General features: G+C 37.3%; 1 protein-coding gene across 1 annotated transcript; it reads left to right on the forward strand.

The window, feature by feature from the left end:
• Positions 1-617: 617 nt before the first annotated feature.
• On the forward strand, positions 618-11,361 carry LOC112715162 (linamarin synthase 2). Its single transcript, XM_025766930.3, has 3 exons — positions 618-1,230; positions 2,601-3,513; positions 10,701-11,361. The coding sequence occupies exons 1-3, from the start codon at positions 720-722 to the stop codon at positions 10,801-10,803; spliced, it is 1,527 nt and encodes a 508-aa protein (XP_025622715.2). The 5' UTR covers positions 618-719; the 3' UTR covers positions 10,804-11,361.
• The last annotated feature ends 8,363 nt before the right edge of the window (positions 11,362-19,724 follow it).

Consider the following 19,724-nt stretch of genomic DNA (forward strand, 5'->3'; position numbering starts at 1 on the left):
ATAAATTTAAAAAAAATAATAAATTTAACTCTTAAATTTATAATATTTATATAAAATAAAGATACACTAAATTTTTATATTATTAAAAATACTACCTGTACTGCAAAAAAATAAATAAATAACCCTAAAAGTTGGCCATATTTGGTTTTGGATTCTTCTCCCTGAGCATGTGTGCCAAAACACGTGTTGCACTTTGAATTATAAACTCAATCCCTTCATTTGATCTCTTAATATTAATATCTTGGTGATAATGGAACATCGGCATGATGCTAGAACTTATCTATATGCATGCAATCATTTTTCTTCTTCCAACTATTAGTTTTATTTTTTATACGGACTATGTTATTTATCATAAAAATTATTCATTAAAATTAATTATTATTATTATAAAATATATATTTAAATATAAATATATATTTAAAATAAATTAAATCACACATATATTTATATATAAATATATTAATAATTAATTTTAATATACAAATAATATTTTTATTTTTATATACATATAATAATTTTTAATGTGCAGTGACACGTAAAGTATTCTATGTAAGAAAAAATATATATTTGTATTGAAAGATTATCAATACATTAAAATTATTATCTTTTACAAAACTTTGTCCCAATAAATCATTATCAAAATCTTACAAAAACGCCCATGTCACTAAATCGCATAAAGCCATAAACCAGAACCGAAACATTAATTACTTGGGACAAAAATGAGTTGTTCTGGAAAATCGCAACCCCATGTTGTGTGTGTTCCATTTCCAGCACAAGGTCACATAAACCCTTTCATGCAACTTGCAAGAATCCTTCACTTTAATGGCTTCCACGTAACCTTTGTAAACTCCGAACTCAACCAAAAGCGCATAGCCAAATTCTTAGGACCCAACTTCGTGAAGAACCAACATGGTTTTCACTTTGAGACCATCCCAGATGGTTTGCCACCGCCACAAGATGATGCAAACCACCATGATAACACTGCCCTTTGCGATTCAACTAGAAAACACTGTTTGGAACCGTTTAAGGATCTTCTTATGAAGCTGAACTCAAGTTCTGAGGTGCCTAATGTTAGTTACATAATTTCTGATGGCGCCATGAGTTTCGCAATCAAGGCGGCGCAGGAATTGAAGATACCTGAAGCTCAGTTTTGGACAACTTCTGCTTGTGGATTCATGGCGTATCTTCAGTTTGGTGAACTTGCCAACAGAGGCATTATTCCATTCAAAGGTTGGAACTGTTTTCTATTCTTTTATGGATTTGGTTTAGTATTATTTATTGGAAAAATCTAGTGGCAAGTAATTTTTGTGTTTTATAGTACTTAATCATCAAACGAAAAATGAATGATCTTTTATTATTGGATATAATCACACACTATTAAAAATACTATTAATAATCAATTGATGATTACAAAACAAAAAGTTACTGTCCCTAATACTCCTCTTATTTATTATTATATTTAGCACTAGTAACTAGAATGTTAAGATAGCTAGATTCAAGTGGTGTGTGAGATATCTTAATACGGGTAAAGAATAAAGAGTAAATCACTAGTTTAGTTTTAGGTTTAATTAGTCGGTTGGTTCTTATAGTTTTATAAAATTTTTAATTAAGTTTTTGTATATATATTTTTTAGTTGAGTCGTCTTTGTACCAAATTTTTTTTTAATTGAGTTTCTATATTTTTTTTTGTTTGAGTTCTTGCACGAATTTATTTTTTTTAGTTGAATTTCTATACAATTAAATCAATTATTATAAAGAGAGACCTAATTAAAAAAAATTTGATGTAAAAACTCAATTAAAAAAAATATAAAAATCTAATTAAAAATTTTACAAAATCAAATTAATACCATAAAAAATTTAAAAAATAAATAAAACCCTCGTCAAAATAATTTTGGGCTTTTAAAAATAACCAAATTTATCCCGAATTTACAAATTTTAAATTTCCATCGTCTCTAATTCAATTGTCGTTAATATAATACTAACATAAAGTATTATAGTACTAGTGTGACATCTCTAAAATAATATGGCTAAAACTTTAGTATAATTAAATAGGTATTTTAAACAATGGAAACTCAGATATAGTGAAATTGAACATAGAATACAGAGTATAGTCATTGTATAAAAAAAAAAAAAAAGAAAAGAGGGATCCACATTGATTTTTCTCTATCACTCTGTATCTCTGAACTGTTGAAATATGTATGGGAGCAGCTATGTCATTTTACTATTGGAATGCCATGCTGGTCTATGACATTTTATATTAGCATTGTGTTAATGTTGAATTGAAGACATTGGGAATTCACAATTTGTAAATTGAGAAACTAATTTGGTCATTTCTAAATGTCAGAAACTGATTTGATGAGTGCTGAAAATTTTTAGAATGAAATTAAAAGTTATCTCAAATTTTAAGTATAATAGAATTAGAAAATTTGTGATACTCAAAACATGTAATTTGTTTAAAAAATTTCTCCAGATTAAATATATTTTTGAAAAAAAAATTCCTAACTTTGTCACATTAGTCTTTTTACTGTAAAGTATATATAAATGTTAAGTTGGTAATTTGGATTGATTAACAAATAACTTTGTCTTGTCCTGTTTTTTCAGATCAAGAATCTATTACTGAGTGTGTCTTGAACAATCCGATAGACTGGATTCCAGGTATGAAAAACATTCGACTTAAAGACATGCCAAGCTTTATTAGGACCACAACTCTAGAAGAGACCATGTTTGATTTCATGGGGTCCGAGGCACAGAATTGCTTAAAATCATCGACAATAATTTTCAATACTTTCCAAGATCTTGAGCTAGAAGTCCTTGATGCAATCAAGAACGACACATTCCCCAACATATACAACATTGGACCACTTCCCTTTCTAGGTAGCCATGTCTTCAATAATAACAAGGACAAATTAATGTCCCATGGATCTTCAAGCCTATGGTTAGAAGACTCAAGTTGCCTCAATTGGTTAGATAAATGGCAACCCAATTCAGTTGTTTATGTGAATTATGGAAGTTGGACCGTCATGAGTGAAGATCACCTTAAAGAATTTGCTTGGGGCCTTGCAAATAGTAATCACCCATTTTTATGGATAATTAGGGACAATATTGTGATGGGTGAATCAGCAATTTTGCCAATGGAATTCTCTAATGAGATTAGAGATAGAGGGTACATAACAAGTTGGTGCCCACAAGAAAAAGTGCTTTCACATTCATCAATTGGAGTATTCTTAACACATTGTGGTTGGAATTCAGTGATAGAAGCTTTGTGTGGAGGTGTTCCTATTATATGTTGGCCTTTTTTTGCGGATCAACAAACGAATTGTAGATATGTTTGTGCAAATTGGAGATTTGGTGTGGAGTTAAGGCATGACGTGGAGCGTGGTGAGGTTGCTGAGGTTGTTAAGGAAATGATGGAAGGAGAAATAGGAAGGGAATTAAAGAAAAATGTTTTGGAATGGAGGAAGAAAGCTCTAGAAGCCACTCATGTAGGTGGATCATCGTACAATGATTTCAATAGGTTAGTAGAAGAGGCCCTTCGTTTTCAAAATGTAGTTTAATTTGTTATCATTATATACTGTCCGCCTTAAAATAATTGTAGTTTTAATTTTGATAAATCTAAAACATTTTATACACTCAATTATATTTATTATTTATTTTTTGGATGACTACTTATACAGTTAATATAAAAATTAGTTCTTTTATGATATAACATTATAAGATTAAATACACATATGAAATTATTTTATATTGACACTCAAAATCAAATCCAAAAATTAATTAACGAAAACTATTTTGAATTGAATGGTGTATAATAATCACACGAAACAGTACTTTTTTACAAGAATAAGTAGCATATTGATTAAATACAAAATTGTAATATGTATATTATAACAAAAATTATTTTTAATAGTAATTTTTTGTTGATAATAACATAATAATTACTATAGATCTTATTTAATTTATGTTTTTGTACAATTATATATTTATTATTATATATTAAATGGTAATTATATACTTTTTACGGCCAATAAATTTTTATTGGCAATCGTATAATTATTGTTAAAATATTTTAGGTAGGAATGACAAAACTCTCTAAGACGTAGAGATTCTTATGGAGACTACTCTGAATGGAGATCTGATTGTGAGAATTTTTTCCACGGGAATCGAAACGGGAGGCAAGATTCCTCTGAGGCAAGCGCGGGGATCCGAGCGGGAATTCCCGCCCCGTCCCCACTAATCCCCGAAATTCATAAATTTATTTAATTATCTTTATTTCTCATATTCATTTCTCATGTCATATATATATATATATATATATATATATATATATATATGTATATATAGAAAGAGAGAGAGATTCGAAATTCTTAATCCTCATTTGCATAACTATTCTTCGATTCATAGATCCCTAGTGGCTAGCGTCATCCATACTCTATCCAACCTCTCTGCCGTCACCCCCTCACTACTCTCCCGTCTCACCGCATTATCACCCCCTCATCGTTCCATTACCCTCACCGCATCGTTCTCTATATTCGTGGCATTTCTTTCCACAATTCTGTTATCGTGTCCATTCTCCTCTTTGCTGTCACATCCCTCACCTCGTCCACTGCTCTACGCTCTGGCTCGCCGTGATGTCCTGCACTACGTCATTTTAAAAGAAGTCACCATGTTATCATTTACACTTTTTGTATAAAATTTTGCTGTTTTTGTATAGGATAAATACTTTCAACTCTATTCTTATGGAAATTAATAATTAGTCAGAACTATCAGAGAGATGGAAAATGAGGTCCCTGCGGAGAATGGGGCCCTGTGGGAAAGGGAAATTGGGAGCAATATTCTTCCACGGCAGAGAATGGGAACAGGGATGGGGAACAAATCTGGGGGCAGGGATGGAGAGTAGGGAGGCATCCCCCGCCCCCGACCTGCCTTGTTGACATCCCTAATTTTACAGACAAAGTGTAATACGATTAATGTCTAATTGTCAGTAAATATATTAGCGACAATTTTCATTGCTACTAAAAACAAAATAAATGGCGGTTAAAAAAATTTTTTAATCGAGAAAAATCAGCCATCAAATCAGGTATCATATATTTATATATAAATATATTATTTAAATAATTGCAACGCCCAAGGTTTGCTAAACCCCCCTCCCCCATCCACTACCCCTTATACATTCGGATGATACCACCATAATCGGCCTTTTCTTCCTCCTCCTTTACCGAACCATCAGTATTTAGTTTTGTCCACCCAATCGGTGGTGCTTTCCATGTGGTCCTTCTTACGGCTTCACTTTTTGTATTTCTAGTGAGAGAATGTTTGGCGATAGCTCCCTTCAACTTCCTCAAGTAGTTCCTTATGATGTCTAATGCATTGTCTGGTTTGTTCATGTTGTTATTGTGAACTTCTTTATTCCTCCAGTTCCATATCCACCAGCAAGTGACCATAAACTGATCGATCCATTGGTCTTGTGAGAACTTGCCAATGTCACTGTTTAAATTAATATCCAACCAAATCTCAAATGGAACTGAAAAGAAAAGGGTTGTTGTGCAAGGATGAATGATCTTTGCCCAGATGCAAGCTGTCTTTGGGAAGTCTCTTATCACATGTATTAAAGACTCCTCAATTCCTCGACAATGATGACGGTGAGGGTTACCTCCCATGATTCTACCTGTCTATTGCGCCGTGAGTAACTTGTTGTGGGTCATGAGCCAAATAAACACCTTTATTCTCCCCGTTCTTTTCTATTTCCAAATTCTGTTCTAGATTTTCTTTCCATCATTCTCATTATTGGTTATCACCTTATAAGGTGAGGCAACTAAAATTCTCTATTATCATCATGCTTCCAAGTCATGTTATTCTCCCCAACTTTATTGTCTCTATCAAAATTTTCTCACATGGTGCTCCAGATGGTGACTAACTCCATCTATAAAGGGGAATCAACAGCTCTAACTTGGTATCCTTGTGTCTGACTATAAAGGCTCCCATATTTGTGATGCATCATATTGCTCCAAATAAAATTTTGATCAATGAGAAGCTTTCAGATTAACTTCAAGAGAAACGCTTGATTCATCGCTTGTAATTTCTTGAACCCCATGCCACCCTTGTATTTTTCTAGACAGAAGGTGTCTCACTTCACAAGATACATTCTCTTTTGATTCTCTTTGTCGTCCCACACAAAGCTTCTTTGAGCTTTCTCAATTTTCATACAATTTCCTTAATTATTTGCTGTGTTGCATTTTATAGTAAGTCATCGGAGCTAATAATTGCTTTGGCTAGAGTCATTCGTCCTGCTAAAGATAAGCACTGAGCTTTCCATCCCTTCAGCTTGTCTTGAATTATTTGAATGATGTGTTTGAAATGCTACTTACCTTTTCTTTGATTGTAGAGCATTGCCCCCAAATATTTTTTGAGACTTGCTTGCGCCTGGAAGTGGACTTTTCCAATTATTCCTGCCCTTGTTTCTCTTTTCACATTGTTGGAGAATGTAATAGAGGTCTTACTGGTGTTGATTTTCAACCCTGAAGCTTAAGAGAAGCGTTTCATTGTGCTGATTATTAACTCCATCTGTTCTACACTTGCTTCTGACAAAATTAAAAGATCATTTGCAAAGAGAAGATGGGATATTTTCGGACCCTGTTTGCTAATTCTCATGGGTTTCCATTTAGGGATGGCAACACTACCCGAATTCGCGGGTACTCACCTCACCCCTACCCGCTCGGGGCAGGTTTTTAGCGGCGCGGGACGGGACCGGGTTTAGGTATATATAGTAAAATGATTGATAATATTGTATCATATTTAAAATTTTACTTTAATTTATGTTATGTATGTGATGATGGTTATATAAATTTTGAAATTTAATTTTATTTATTAGATTTTAATAATTATAGGGGCAGGTAGGGGCTGGGCGGGTTAGGGTTCAACCATTTACTACCCGCAGGTAGGAGTGGGCTGAATTTTATGCGGGTTATTGTAAGGCAGGGCGAGGTCGGGTAGAGCAACCCACCCCTATCCACCCCGTTGCCACCCCTATTTCCATCTTTCTTTGTTGACTTGCTACTCTATCATGTATCATAACCTGTTCATAGCTATGACAAAGAGATACGGAGAGATGGGATCTCTTTGCCTTAAACCTCTAGTGGGGGTGAAGTCTTCTGTTTTTTTTTTCATTCTATAAAACATTGTACGTGACGGTTGTTACACACTCCATTATCAACTCCAAAAGCTTCCTTCGCACTCCAAAGTCCTCGAGACTTTGTTTAAGGAAATTCCATTTTAATCAATCATACGCTTTTTTAAAGTGGACTTTGACCGCCACAAGGCCTTTCTTCCCTTTCATTTTCTTCATGATGTAGGTGATCTCTTTTGCTACTAAGATATTGTCTTGTATATTTTGACCTGGTATGAAGCTAGTTTGGTTGGGTGCAATTTGGTCAATAAGTGCGGGCTTGAGTCTGGCTGCGATGATTTTGATTATGCACTTATAACTCACATTTCATAGTGCACTCGATCTAAATTGGTTGATGAATTATGGACCTTACACTTTTGGCATGAGAGATATAAGGGTATGGTTATGGTCCTTAACTCGACCCAGGTTGTTCCAGATATCCGTCACATGCATATAGATGTCATCCTGTATTGTATCCCAATGCTCTTTATAGAACAGGGCTAGGTAGCCGTCAGGCCCCGAAGCTTCCAGATATCCTGTATTGCTTTCTTTATTTCATCCCTATTGAGTTTGCTGGTCATTTTTTTAATCTAGTTGTGTTGGAGAGGAGCGCAGTGTCCGTCAGTATTTAGAGTGTATGTCCCTTGATCATCATCTTTATACAGATTCATGAAGAAGTTAAGGGAATGGTTGGCAAGATCTTTTGAATCCTCCATCCATTCCCCTTAGTTGTCCCTAAGTTTGATCACTTTATTTCTTCATTTTCTTGTCATTGTCTTTGTATGATAATATTAGGTATTTCTATCACCATTGACCAACTAAAGATCTCTAGATTTTTGCATCCAAAGAATTTTTTTTCTTTGTTGAGAAGGTCTTCAAGCTCTTTATTGAGGGATCTTTCTAATTCATCTAAAGATGGATTTTTTCCATAACTTCAAGCTCTTTGAATGCCCCCAGTGCAGTTTATCAGTCTTCTTTTGAATTTCCCAACATGGCCAAAGACATTTTTGTTCCAAAAGCACAGATCCTGGGTCAAGGAATTGAGAGCAGATGCTAAGGAGGTGTACTTTCTCCATTTGGCTTTTATAAAATTCCTATACTTAGGGTCGAGGTTCCACATAGCTTCGTAATGAAACGGTCTTTCTCTTTTATCGGGCTTCTAAGGATCATAGCAAATTAGGAGAGGGTGATGATCCAAGTTTCTTCTAGTGAGGGCTTCCACCCCTTGCTTCCAGAAATCTAACTCACCAATTAGCATTTGAGAGTGCTCTATCTAAGCACTTGAACACCCTGTCAAGACCCTTCCATGTGAATTTGGAACCCACATAGCAAATGTCTATCAAAGAGCAGGAGTTTATCCAGTGTTTAAATTTTCTGCAGGTTGTTTGGTCTATCCTCACTCCTCCTTTTTTCTCTAGAAAGTCTGCTATCTCATTGTAATCTTCCACCATGAGCCACTGTTCTTTTATATTTTGAGCCATACTTTTTAATTCAGTCCAGAGCACCATTTTATTAGCCTTTTGAGGACTAGTATAAATAGCAGTTAGTAGCCAGCTATCTTTGTTGCTTTGTTTCACCTCTATATGAATATACTGTTTGTGAGATTTTGACATTGATTGAAAGATCTGGGTCCCTCCAGAGAATCCAAATTCCTCCGCTAAAACCCTCCGTCTCTTCAACATGGCTGAAGTGAAATCCCAATCTCCTAATCACAGATTGTACTTGCATTCTGCTGCATTTTGTTTCCATCAAGATGGTTATATCTGGTTTATGATGTCTACCAATTTTCTAAAAGAGTGCGGCCAAAAGCCTTACTAACTACACCCCTACAATTTCAGGCAAAAATAATCATTAAAACCACTTTAAGTGCAAGACCCCAATCGAGTGAACACTCTCAGTTTGCACTGAGTAGCCCCCTGCTGCCAAAGTGGTCTCAGCCTAATTCGTATTTGATGGCCCTTTATTCTTAGGTATTTTGTCCACATTTTTCATAGGGTCCTGATCATTGCCTTTTTCTTGAAGCCTCCCTTCTTGATATCTTCAGGCAACTTCTATCATTAGCTCCGTTTGCATTAAGTGAAGGTCTGGTGGCTCTTTTTCTTGTTGGTCCTCCATCTCCTCATCAACAAAAGAAGGTTTTGGTACCATATAATCCTCTATAGACACTTCTAGATTATGATAGAGGTTGGCAGGGTTGTGTTCCGATCTAGTTAGAGAAAGTTGGGGATTTGGGAATAGGTCAAGGTGTTGTTGTTGGTTCAAAGGGAGGTCTATGTCTTTCTTTTCTAAAACGGATTATGGGTCGACTTCAGTCTTGGGTCGTTCGTCGGGTTTGTTCGAGGTTTTAGGGTCCGGGTTGTTGGTCTTTGTATTTTGGTATATGGAGTTGTGAGCTTGTGTGTCTTTGTTTGGTCTATTGTTGGTGTTTCTTGTTATTTGACTGTTTTGGGAGTTACCAGAAGTTTGCTTGGTTTTTTGGGCTTTTGGGGTATTAGTCTCCTTGTTGGGCTTTGCTAATAGGTTCTATCCAGCGGGTTTTGTCTCTGATGGGTCCTCTCTCTCTCATTTTCTCTATCCACCACCTGATTAGGATTATCATTTGTTTCAAATTCCGTTACCTCTTCCTCCATTACCTACAAGGAGGCAAACCTCATACCTGTCACAGTGTCCCATTTTGTCCCCCTTTTTTGCTCCCCTCTCTACTATTTATCCCCTTCATACCAATTTTTTCTATTCTTTTTCCACGAGCTGGCCTTTGCACAACCATCCAAGTGTCATATTGGTCATCTTTCTCCTAAAGAACTTTTTTGTCCTTGTCTTTTTTAGAAAATTTCATACTACCCTCTTGTGTTTTGCCTCCTGTCTGTTTATTTGCCTTCGTACCTCCATTCTCCTTCTGGTTTGTCTTTGTCCCTATTAGTACCGGTTGTCTGCTGCCATTATTTTTTGCACAATTTATTTTCTCGTTCCCTACCATTCCGCAAGAAAAACAAATGTTGTAAATCCCTTCATATTCCACCAGGTATCGAACCCCGTTGATGGCGTATTGTGATACTAGTGGCTCATTAAGATCTATCTCAACACATAACCTTGCGAACTTCCCTCGACACTTGTCAGCAGTATTAGTGTCCACCTTGATTGTTCTTCCAATTATGTTGCCTATCCTTTTCAACATATCATCTTCATAGTATTCAATTGCTAAATTTGGGAGTCTCACCCAAGCTACAATGGAGTCAATGGTTGCTTCTTCTGGTTAAAATTCGGTTTCCATGGGTGGACGATAAGGTAATGATCTAGTATTTTTCATTATCCTCTGGTAAAGGCAAAATCTAAGTCTTATAGGGAATAAAATTTTACGATAAAAAATCATTTCCAAGGTCAATCACTTCAATACTACCTGATGAGCGAATAATTTATACGCTTTTTGGCATTGTTTTTAGTATGTTTTAGTTAGTTTTTATTATATTTTTATTAGTTTTTAGTTAAAATTCACTTTTCTGGACTTTACTATGAGTTTGTGTGTTTTTCTATGATTTCAGGTATTTTCTGGCTGAAATTGAGGGACCTGAGCAAAAATCTGATTCAGAGACTGAAAAGGACTGCAGATGCTGTTGGATTCTGACCTCCCTGCACTCGAAGTGAATTTTCTGGAGCTACATAAGCTCAATTGGCGCGCTCTTAACTGCGTTGAAAAGTAGACATCCTGGGCTTTCCAGCAATGTATAATAGTCCATACTTTGCACGATATTTGATGGCCCAAACAGGCGTTCCAAGTCAGCTCAAGAATTCTGGCGTAAAACGCCGGAACTGGCACAAGAAGGGGAGTTAAACGCCCAAACTGGCACAAAAGCTGGTGTTTAACTCCAAGAAGAGTCTCTACACGAAAATGCTTCAATGCTCAGCCCAAGCACACACCAAGTGGGTCCGGAAGTGGATTTTTATGTCATTTACTCATTTATGTAAACCCTAGCTACTAGTTCTCTATAAGTAGGACCTTTTGCTATTGTATTTTCGTCTTTTGATCACTTGAATCTTTTGATCATGTTTTTATGATTGAACCCTCTTTGGGAGGCTGGCCATTCGGCCATGCCTAGACCTTGTTCTTATGTATTTTCAACGGTGGAGTTTCTACACACCATAGATTAAGGTGTGGAGCTCTGCTGTACCTCGAGTATTAATGCAATTACTATTGTTCTTCTATTCAATTCAACTTATTCTTGTTCTAAGATATTCATTCATACCCAAGAACATGATGAATGTGATGATTATGTGACGCTCATCATCATTCTCACTTATGAACGCGTGCCTAACAACCACTTCCGTTCTACAAGCAAACAAGGCTTGAATGTTTATCTCTTAGATCCCTTAATCGGAATCTTCGTGGTATAAGCTAGAATTGATGGCGGCATTCAAGAGAATCCGGAAGGTCTAAACCTTGTCTGTGGTATTCTGAGTAGGATTCAAGGATTGAATGACTGTGACGAGCTTCAAACTCGCAATTGTGGGGCGTTAGTGACAGACGCAAAAGAATTACTGGATTCTATTCCGACATGATCGAGAACCGACAGCTGAATAGCCGTGCTGTGACAGAGCGCGTTGAACATTTTCACTGAGAGGATGGGAGGTAGCCACTGACAACGGTGAAACCCTACATACAACTTGCCATGGAAAGGAGGAAGAAGGGTTGGATGAAGACAGTAGGAAAGCAGAGAGACGGAAGGGACAAAGCATCTTCATACGCTTATCTGAAATTCTTACCAATGAATTGCATAAGTATCTCTATCTTTATTTTATGCTTTATTCATAAATCACCTATAACCATTTGAATCTGCCTGACTGAGATTTACAAGATGGCCATAGCTTGCTTCATACCAACAATCTCCGTGGGATCGACCCTTACTCGCGTAAGGTTTATTACTTGGACGACCCAGTGCACTTGCTGGTTAGTTGTGCGAAGTTGTGATAAAGCATTGAGATTGCAATTGAGCGTACCATATTGATAGCCCCATTAATGATCACAATTTCGTGCACCAAGTTTTTGGCGCCGTTGCCGGGGATTGTTTGAGTTTGGACAACTGACGGTTCATCTTGTTGCTTAGATTAGGTATTTTTCAGAATTTTTAAGAATGAATTCTAGTGTTTCAAGGTGATGTTCTTATCATCACCAAATCTGATTGATCTTCATCAATTTAGCTCTTGAATGCAATGTCCTGCTGAAGCTTGGCTAGCCATGTCTAATTCCTTTAGACTAAAGCTTTAGACTAACATTGCATGATTCCTTGAATTCTTATTAAAAGTTTTGATCCTCTTTATTTTCTTTTTCCACATAATTTTCGAAAAAACCAAAAAAATTAAAAAAATCATAAAAACCAAAAATATTTCCTGTTTGAGTCTAGTGTCTCATTTTAAGTTTGGTGTCAATTGCATGTTTCTGTTCTTCTTGCATTTATCATGTGTCTTCATTGATCTTCAAGTTGTTCTTGATGATTTACTTGCTCTGATCTTCAAATTCTCTTGTTTTGTGTGTTTTGTTGTTTCTCATATGCATTCTCAACTTGTTAGTGTCAGTAGTATACAAACTTCTAAGTTTGGTGTCTTGCATGCATTGTTTATTTGATTTTAGTTGCATTTTGATTTTTCCTCATCATTAAAAATCTAAAAAAAAATTTAATTTGTGTCTTTTCAAGTCAATAATACAGAGAATTGAAGATTCAGAACATACAGCAGAGGAATTACACAGAAAAAGCTGGGCGTTCAAAGCGCCCAGTGAAGAAGGAAAACTGGCGTTTAAACGCCAGCCAGGGTGCCTGGCTGGGCGTTTAACGCCCAAAAGGGTAGCAATTTGGGCGTTAAATGCCAGAATGTATACCATTCTGTGCGTTTAACGCCAGGATGGCACAAGAGGGAAGATTTTGTTTTTAATTCAAATCTTTTTTCAAGTTTTCATAATTTTTCAAAATCAAATCTTTTTCAAATCATATCTTTTCAATCATATATTTTCAAAATCAATTTCTTTCCATTTTCAAAAATACTTGCTAACAATTAATGATTTGATTCAACATTTCAAGTATGTTGCCTTTTCTGTTAAGAAAGGTTTAATGTTTGAATCATATCTTTTCTTGTTAGCCAAGTCATTGATTTTAAAAATCAAACCTTTTTTAATTGTTTTCCAAATCATATCATCTCAATCATATCTTTTTAAAACTATATCTTTTCAATCATATCTTTTTAATCACATCTTTTTCAAAATAAGTTTTCAATCATATCTTTTTTATTTCTAATTTCAAAATCTTTTTCAAAAAAACACCTTATCTCTTTCCCAATCATATTTTTCGAAAATCATTCTTCAATTTTTCAAAATGTTTTTAAAATCTTTTTAATTTATTTTCGAAAATTTCTTCCCTTTTTTCTCACATCCTAATTCTTCTACCTCCTCTTTCTATTCCTCTGACACTTCAAGGAATCTCTATACTGTGACATAGAGGATTCCATATTTTCTTGTTCTCTTCTCTTTCATATGAGCAGAGCAAAGACAAAAGCATTCTTGTTGAGGCTGACCCTGAACCTGAAAGGACCTTGAAGCGAAAGCTAAGAGAAGCTAAGGCACAACTCTCTGTAGAGGACCTAGCAGAATTCTTCAAAGAAGAAGACATGGCAGCCGAAAACAACAACAATGCCAACAATGCAAGGAAGGTGTTGGGTGACTTTACTGCACCTACTACCGACTTCTATAGGAGAAGCATCTCTATCCCTGCCATTGGAGCAAACACTTTGAGCTTAAGCCTCAATTAGTTTCTCTAATGCAACATAATTGCAAGTTCCATGGACTTCTATTGGAAGATCCTCATCAGTTTTTAGCTGAATTCTTGCAAATCTATGACACTGTCAAGACCAATGGGGTTAACCCTAAGGTCTACAGACTTATGCTATTCCCTTTTGCTGTAAGAGACAGAGCTAGGATATGGTTGGATTCACAACCTAAAGAAAGCCTAAACTCTTGGGAAAAACTAGTCAATGCCTTCTTGGCAAAGTTCTTTCCACCTCAAAAATTGAGTAAGCTTAGAGTGGAAGTCCAAACCTTCAGACAGAAGAAAGGTGAATCCCTCTATGAAGCTTGGGAAAGATACAAACAATTGATCAGAAAGTGTCCGTCTGACATGCTTTCTGAATGGAGCATCATAGGTATCTTCTATGATGGTCTGTCTGAACTGTCCAAGATGTCATTGGACAGCTCTGCTGGAGGATCTCTTCATCTGAAGAAGACGCCTGCAGAAGCTCAAGAACTCATTGAAATGGTTGCAAATAACCTATTCATGTACACTTCTGAAAGGAATCCTGTGAACAATGGGACGAATTAGAAGAAAGGAGTTCTTGAGATTGATACTCTGAATGCCATATTGGCTCAGAACAAAATATTGACTCAGCAAGTCAATATGATTTCTCAAAGTCTGCCTGGAATGCAAGCTGCACCAGGTAGTACTAAGGATGCCTCATCTGAAGAAGAAGCTTATGATCCTGAGAACCCTTCAATGGAAGAGGTGAATTATATGGGAGAACCCTATGGAAACACCTATAATCCTTCATGGAGAAATCATCCAAATCTCTCATGGAAGGATCAACAGAGACCTCAACAAGGTTTCAACAATAATAATGGTGGAAGAAACAGGTTTAGCAATGGCAAGCCTTTTCCATCATCTTCTCAGCAACAGACAGAGAATTCTAAGCAGAGCCACTCTGACTTAGCAACCATGGTCTCTGATCTAATCAAAACCACTCAAAGTTTCATGACTGAAACAAGGTCCTCCATTAGAAACTTGGAGGCACAAGTGGGTCAGCTGAGTAAGAAAGTTACTGAACTCCCTTCTAGTACTCTTCCAAGCAATACAGAAGAGAATCCAAAAGGAGAGTGCAAGGTCATCAACATGGCCGAATTTGGAGAGGAGGAAGAGGCAGTGAGCGCCACTGAGGAAGACCTCAATGGACGTCCACTGGCCTCCAATGAGTTCCATAATGAGGAACCATAGGAATCTGAGGCTCACACTGAGACCATAGAGATTCCATTGAATTTACTTCTGCCATTCATGAGCTCTGATGAGTATTCTTCCTCTGAAGAGGACGAAGATGTCACTGAAGAGCAAGTTGCCAAGTACCTTGGAGCAATCATGAAGCTAAATGACAAGTTATTTGGTAATGAGACTTGGGAGGATGAACCCCCTTTGCTCACCAAAGAACTGGATAACTTGACTAGGCAGAGATTACCTCAAAAGGGACAGGACCCTGGGAAGTTCTCAATACCTTGTACAGTAGGCACCATGACCTTCAAGAAGGCTCTGTGTGACCTAGGGTCAACCATAAACCTTATGCCTCTCTCTGTAATGGAGAAGTTAGGGATCTTTGAGGTACAAGCTGCAAGAATCTCACTAGAGATGGCAGACAATTCAAGAAAATAAGCTTATGGACTTGTAGAGGATGTTCTGGTAAAAGTTGAAGACCATTACATCCCTGCTGATTTTATAGTCCTAGAGACTGGGAAGTGCATGGATGAATCCATCATCCTTGGCAGACTCTTCCTAGCCACAACAAAGGCTGTGATTGATGTTGACAGAGGAGAATTGATCATTCAAGTGAATGAAGAATCCTTTGTGTTTAAGGCTCAAGGATATCCCTCTGTAACCATGGAGAGGAAGCATGAAGAGCTTCTCTCACAACAGAGTCAAACAGAGTCTCCCACAGTCAAACTCTAAGTTTGGTGTTGGGAGGCCACAACCAAACTCTAAGTTTGGTGTTGAACCCCCACATTCAAACTCTAAGTTTGGTGTTGGGAGGTTCCAACATTGCTCTGAGTATCTGTGAGGCTCCATGAGAGCCCACTGTCAAGCTACTGACATTAAAGAAGTGCTTGTTGGGAGACAATCCAATGTTATATTTATCTATTTTCCTTTTGTTTTTTTTTATGTTTTCTACAGGTTGATGATCATGGGAAGTCACAAAATCAATTGAAAAAGCAAAAACAAAATGAAAAACAGAAAGAAAAATAGCACACCCTGGAGGATAACTTGCTGGCGTTTAAACGCCAGTAAGGGCAGCAAATGGGCGTTTAACGCCAGTCTGGCACTATTCTGGGCGTTTAACGCCAGAAAAGGGCACCAGACTGGCGTTAAACGCCAGGAAAGGGCAAGAAGTTGGCGTTAAACGCCAGAAATGGGTACCAGCCTGGCGTTTAACGCTAGAATTGGCATAAAGAGCATTTTTGCTCGCCACCTGGTTCAGGGATGAATTTTCCTTGACACCTCAGGATCTGTGGACCCCACAAGATCCCCACCTACCCCACCACTCTCTCTCTTCTTCACCCATTCACCAATCACCTCAATACCTCTTCCCCAAGAACCCCTCACCTATCAAATCCCACTATTCTCTTCACCACTCACATCCATCCTTCATAAAACCCCACCTACCTCACCATTCAAATTCAAACCACTTTCCCTCCCAAACCCACCCATTATGGCCGAACCATACACCCCCTCTCCACTCCTATATAAACTCATCTTCACTCCTTCATTTTCACACAACCTAAACACTACTTCTCCCCCTTGGCCGAACCACAAAGCCACCTCCTTCTCCTCTATTTCTTCTTCTTCTACTCTCTTCTTTCTTCTTTTGCTCGAGGACAAGCAAACCTTCTAAGTTTGGTGTGGTAAAAGTATTGCTTTTTGTTTTTCCATAACCATTTATGGCATCTAAGGCCGGAGAAACCTCTAGAAAGAGGAAAGGGAAGGCAAAAGCTTCCACCTCCGAGTCATGGGAGATGGAGAGATTCATCTCAAGGGTGCATCAAGACCACTTCTATGAAGTTGTGGCCATGAAGAAGGTGATCCCCGAGGTCCCTTTCAAACTCAAAAAGAGTGAATATCCGGAGATCCGACATGAGATCCAAAGAAGAGGTTGGGAAGTTCTTACCAACCCCACTCAACAAGTCGGAATCTTAATGGTTCAAGAGTTCTATGCAAATGCATGGATCACCAAGAACCATGATCAAAGTGTGAACCCGGACCCAAAGAATTGGCTTACAATGGTTCGGGAGAAATGCTTAGATTTTAGTCTGGAAAATGTAAGGTTGGCGTTCAACTTGCCCATGATGCAAGGAGATGAACACCCTTACACTAGAAGGGTCAACTTTGATCAAAGGTTGGACCAAGTCCTCATAGACATTTGTGAAGAGGGCGCTCAATGGAAGAGAGATTCAAGAGGGAAGCCGGTTCAACTGAGAAGGCATGACCTCAAGCCCGTGGCTAGGGGATGGTTGGAGTTTATCCAACGCTCAATCATTCCCACTAGCAACCGATCCGAAGTTACTATAGACCGGGCTATCATGATTCATAGCATCATGATTGGAGAGGAAGTAGAAGTTCATGAGGTTATATCCCAAGAACTTTATAAGGTGGCGGACAAGTCCTCTACCTTAGCAAGGTTAGCCTTCCCTCATCTCATTTGTCACCTCTGTTATTCAGTTGGAATTAACATAGAGGGAGACATCCTTATTGATGAGGACAAGCCCATCACTAAGAAAAGGATGGAGCAAACAAGAGATCCCACTCATCATGAAATCCCTGAGATGCCTCAAGGGATGCACTTTCCTCCACAAAACTATTGGGAGCAAATCAACACCTCCCTAGGAGAATTGAGTTCCAACATGGGACAACTAAGGGTGGAGCACCAAGAACATTCCATTCTCCTCCATGAAATTAGAGAAGATCAAAGAGTCATGAGAGAGGAGCAACAAAGGCAAAGAAGAGACATTGAGGAGCTCAAGCACTCCATAAGATCTTCAAGAGGAAGAACAAGCTGCCATCACTAAGGTGGACCCGCTCTTTAATCTCCTTGTTCCTTAATTTCCTGTTTTTCGAATTTTTATGCCTATGTTTATCTATGTTTGTGTCTTATGATCATTAGTGTCTTAGTGTCTATACCTTAAAGTTATGAATGTCCTATGAATCCATCACCTTTCTTAAATGAAAAATGTTCTTAATTGAAAAGGAGAAGAATTGCATGAATTTTGAATTTTATAGCAGATTAATTATTTTGATGTGGAGGTAATACTTTGACTTCTGAATGTATGCTTGAACAGTGAATATGTCTTTTGAATTTGTTGTTCATGAATGTGGGCTCTTGAAAGAATGATGAAAAAGGAGACATGTTACTGAGGATCTGAAAAATCATAAAAATGATTCTTGAAGCAAGAAAAAGCAGTGAATTCAAAAAAAAAAAGAGATAGTATATGCAAAAAAAAAGAAAAAGAAATAATAAAGTTGTGATCCAAGGCAAAAAGAGTGTGCTTAAGAACCCTGGACACCTCTAATTGGGGACTCTAGCAAAGCTGAGTCACAATCTGAAAAGGTTCACCCAGTCATGTGTCTGTGGCATGTATATATCCGATGGTAATACTGGAAGACAGAGTGCTTTGGGCCACGGCAAGACTCATAAAGTAGGAGAATCAATAACACTATCTGGATTCTGAGTTCCTATAGAAGCCCATCATTCTGAATTTCAAAGGATAAAGTGAGATGCCAAAACTGTTCAGAGGCAAAAAGCTAAAAGCCCCGCTCATCTAATTAATACTGATCTTCATAGATATTTTTGGAATTCATTGCATATTCTCTTCTTTTTATCTTATTTGATCTTCAGTTGCTTGGGGACAAGCAACAATTTAAGTTTGGTGTTGTGATGAGCGGATAATTTATACGCTTTTTGGCATTGTTTTTAGTATGTTTTTAGAATGTTTTAGTTAGTTTTTATTATATTTTTGTTAGTTTTTAGTTAAAATTCACTTTTCTGGACTTTACTATGAGTTTGTGTGTTTTTCTATGATTTCAGGTATTTTCTGGCTGAAATTGAGGGACCTGAGCAAAAATCTGATTCACAGACTGAAAAGGACTGCAGATGCTGTTGGATTCTGACCTCCCTGCACTCGAAGTGAATTTTCTGGAGCTACATAAGCCCAATTAGCGCGCTCTTAACTGCGTTGGAAAGTAGACATTCTGGGCTTTCCAGCAATGTATAATAGTCCATACTTTTCCCGATATTTGATGGCCCAAACAGGCGTTCCAAGTCAGCTCAAGAATTTTGGCGTAAAACGCCAGAACTGGCACAAGAAGGGGAGTTAAACGCCCAAACTGGCACAAAAGCTGGTGTTTAACTCCAAGAAGAGTCTCTACACGAAAATGCTTCAATGCTCAGCCCAAGCACACACCAAGTGGGTGCGGAAGTGGATTTTTATGTCATTTACTCATTTCTGTAAACCCTAGCTACTAGTTCTCTATAAGTAGGACCTTTTGCTATTGTATTTTCGTCTTTTGATCACTTGAATCTTTTGATCATGTTTTTATGATTGAACCCTCTTTGGGAGGCTGGCCATTCGGCCATGCCTAGACCTTGTTCTTATGTATTTTCAACGGTGGAGTTTCTACACACCATAGATTAAGGTGTGGAGCTCTGCTGTACCTCGAGTATTAATGCAATTACTATTGTTCTTCTATTCAATTCAGCTTATTCTTGTTCTAAGATAT

The sequence above is a fragment of the Arachis hypogaea genome, chromosome 10 (assembly GCF_003086295.3).
Source record: "Arachis hypogaea cultivar Tifrunner chromosome 10, arahy.Tifrunner.gnm2.J5K5, whole genome shotgun sequence".
In the NCBI taxonomy this organism is placed as follows: Eukaryota; Viridiplantae; Streptophyta; class Magnoliopsida; order Fabales; family Fabaceae; genus Arachis; species Arachis hypogaea.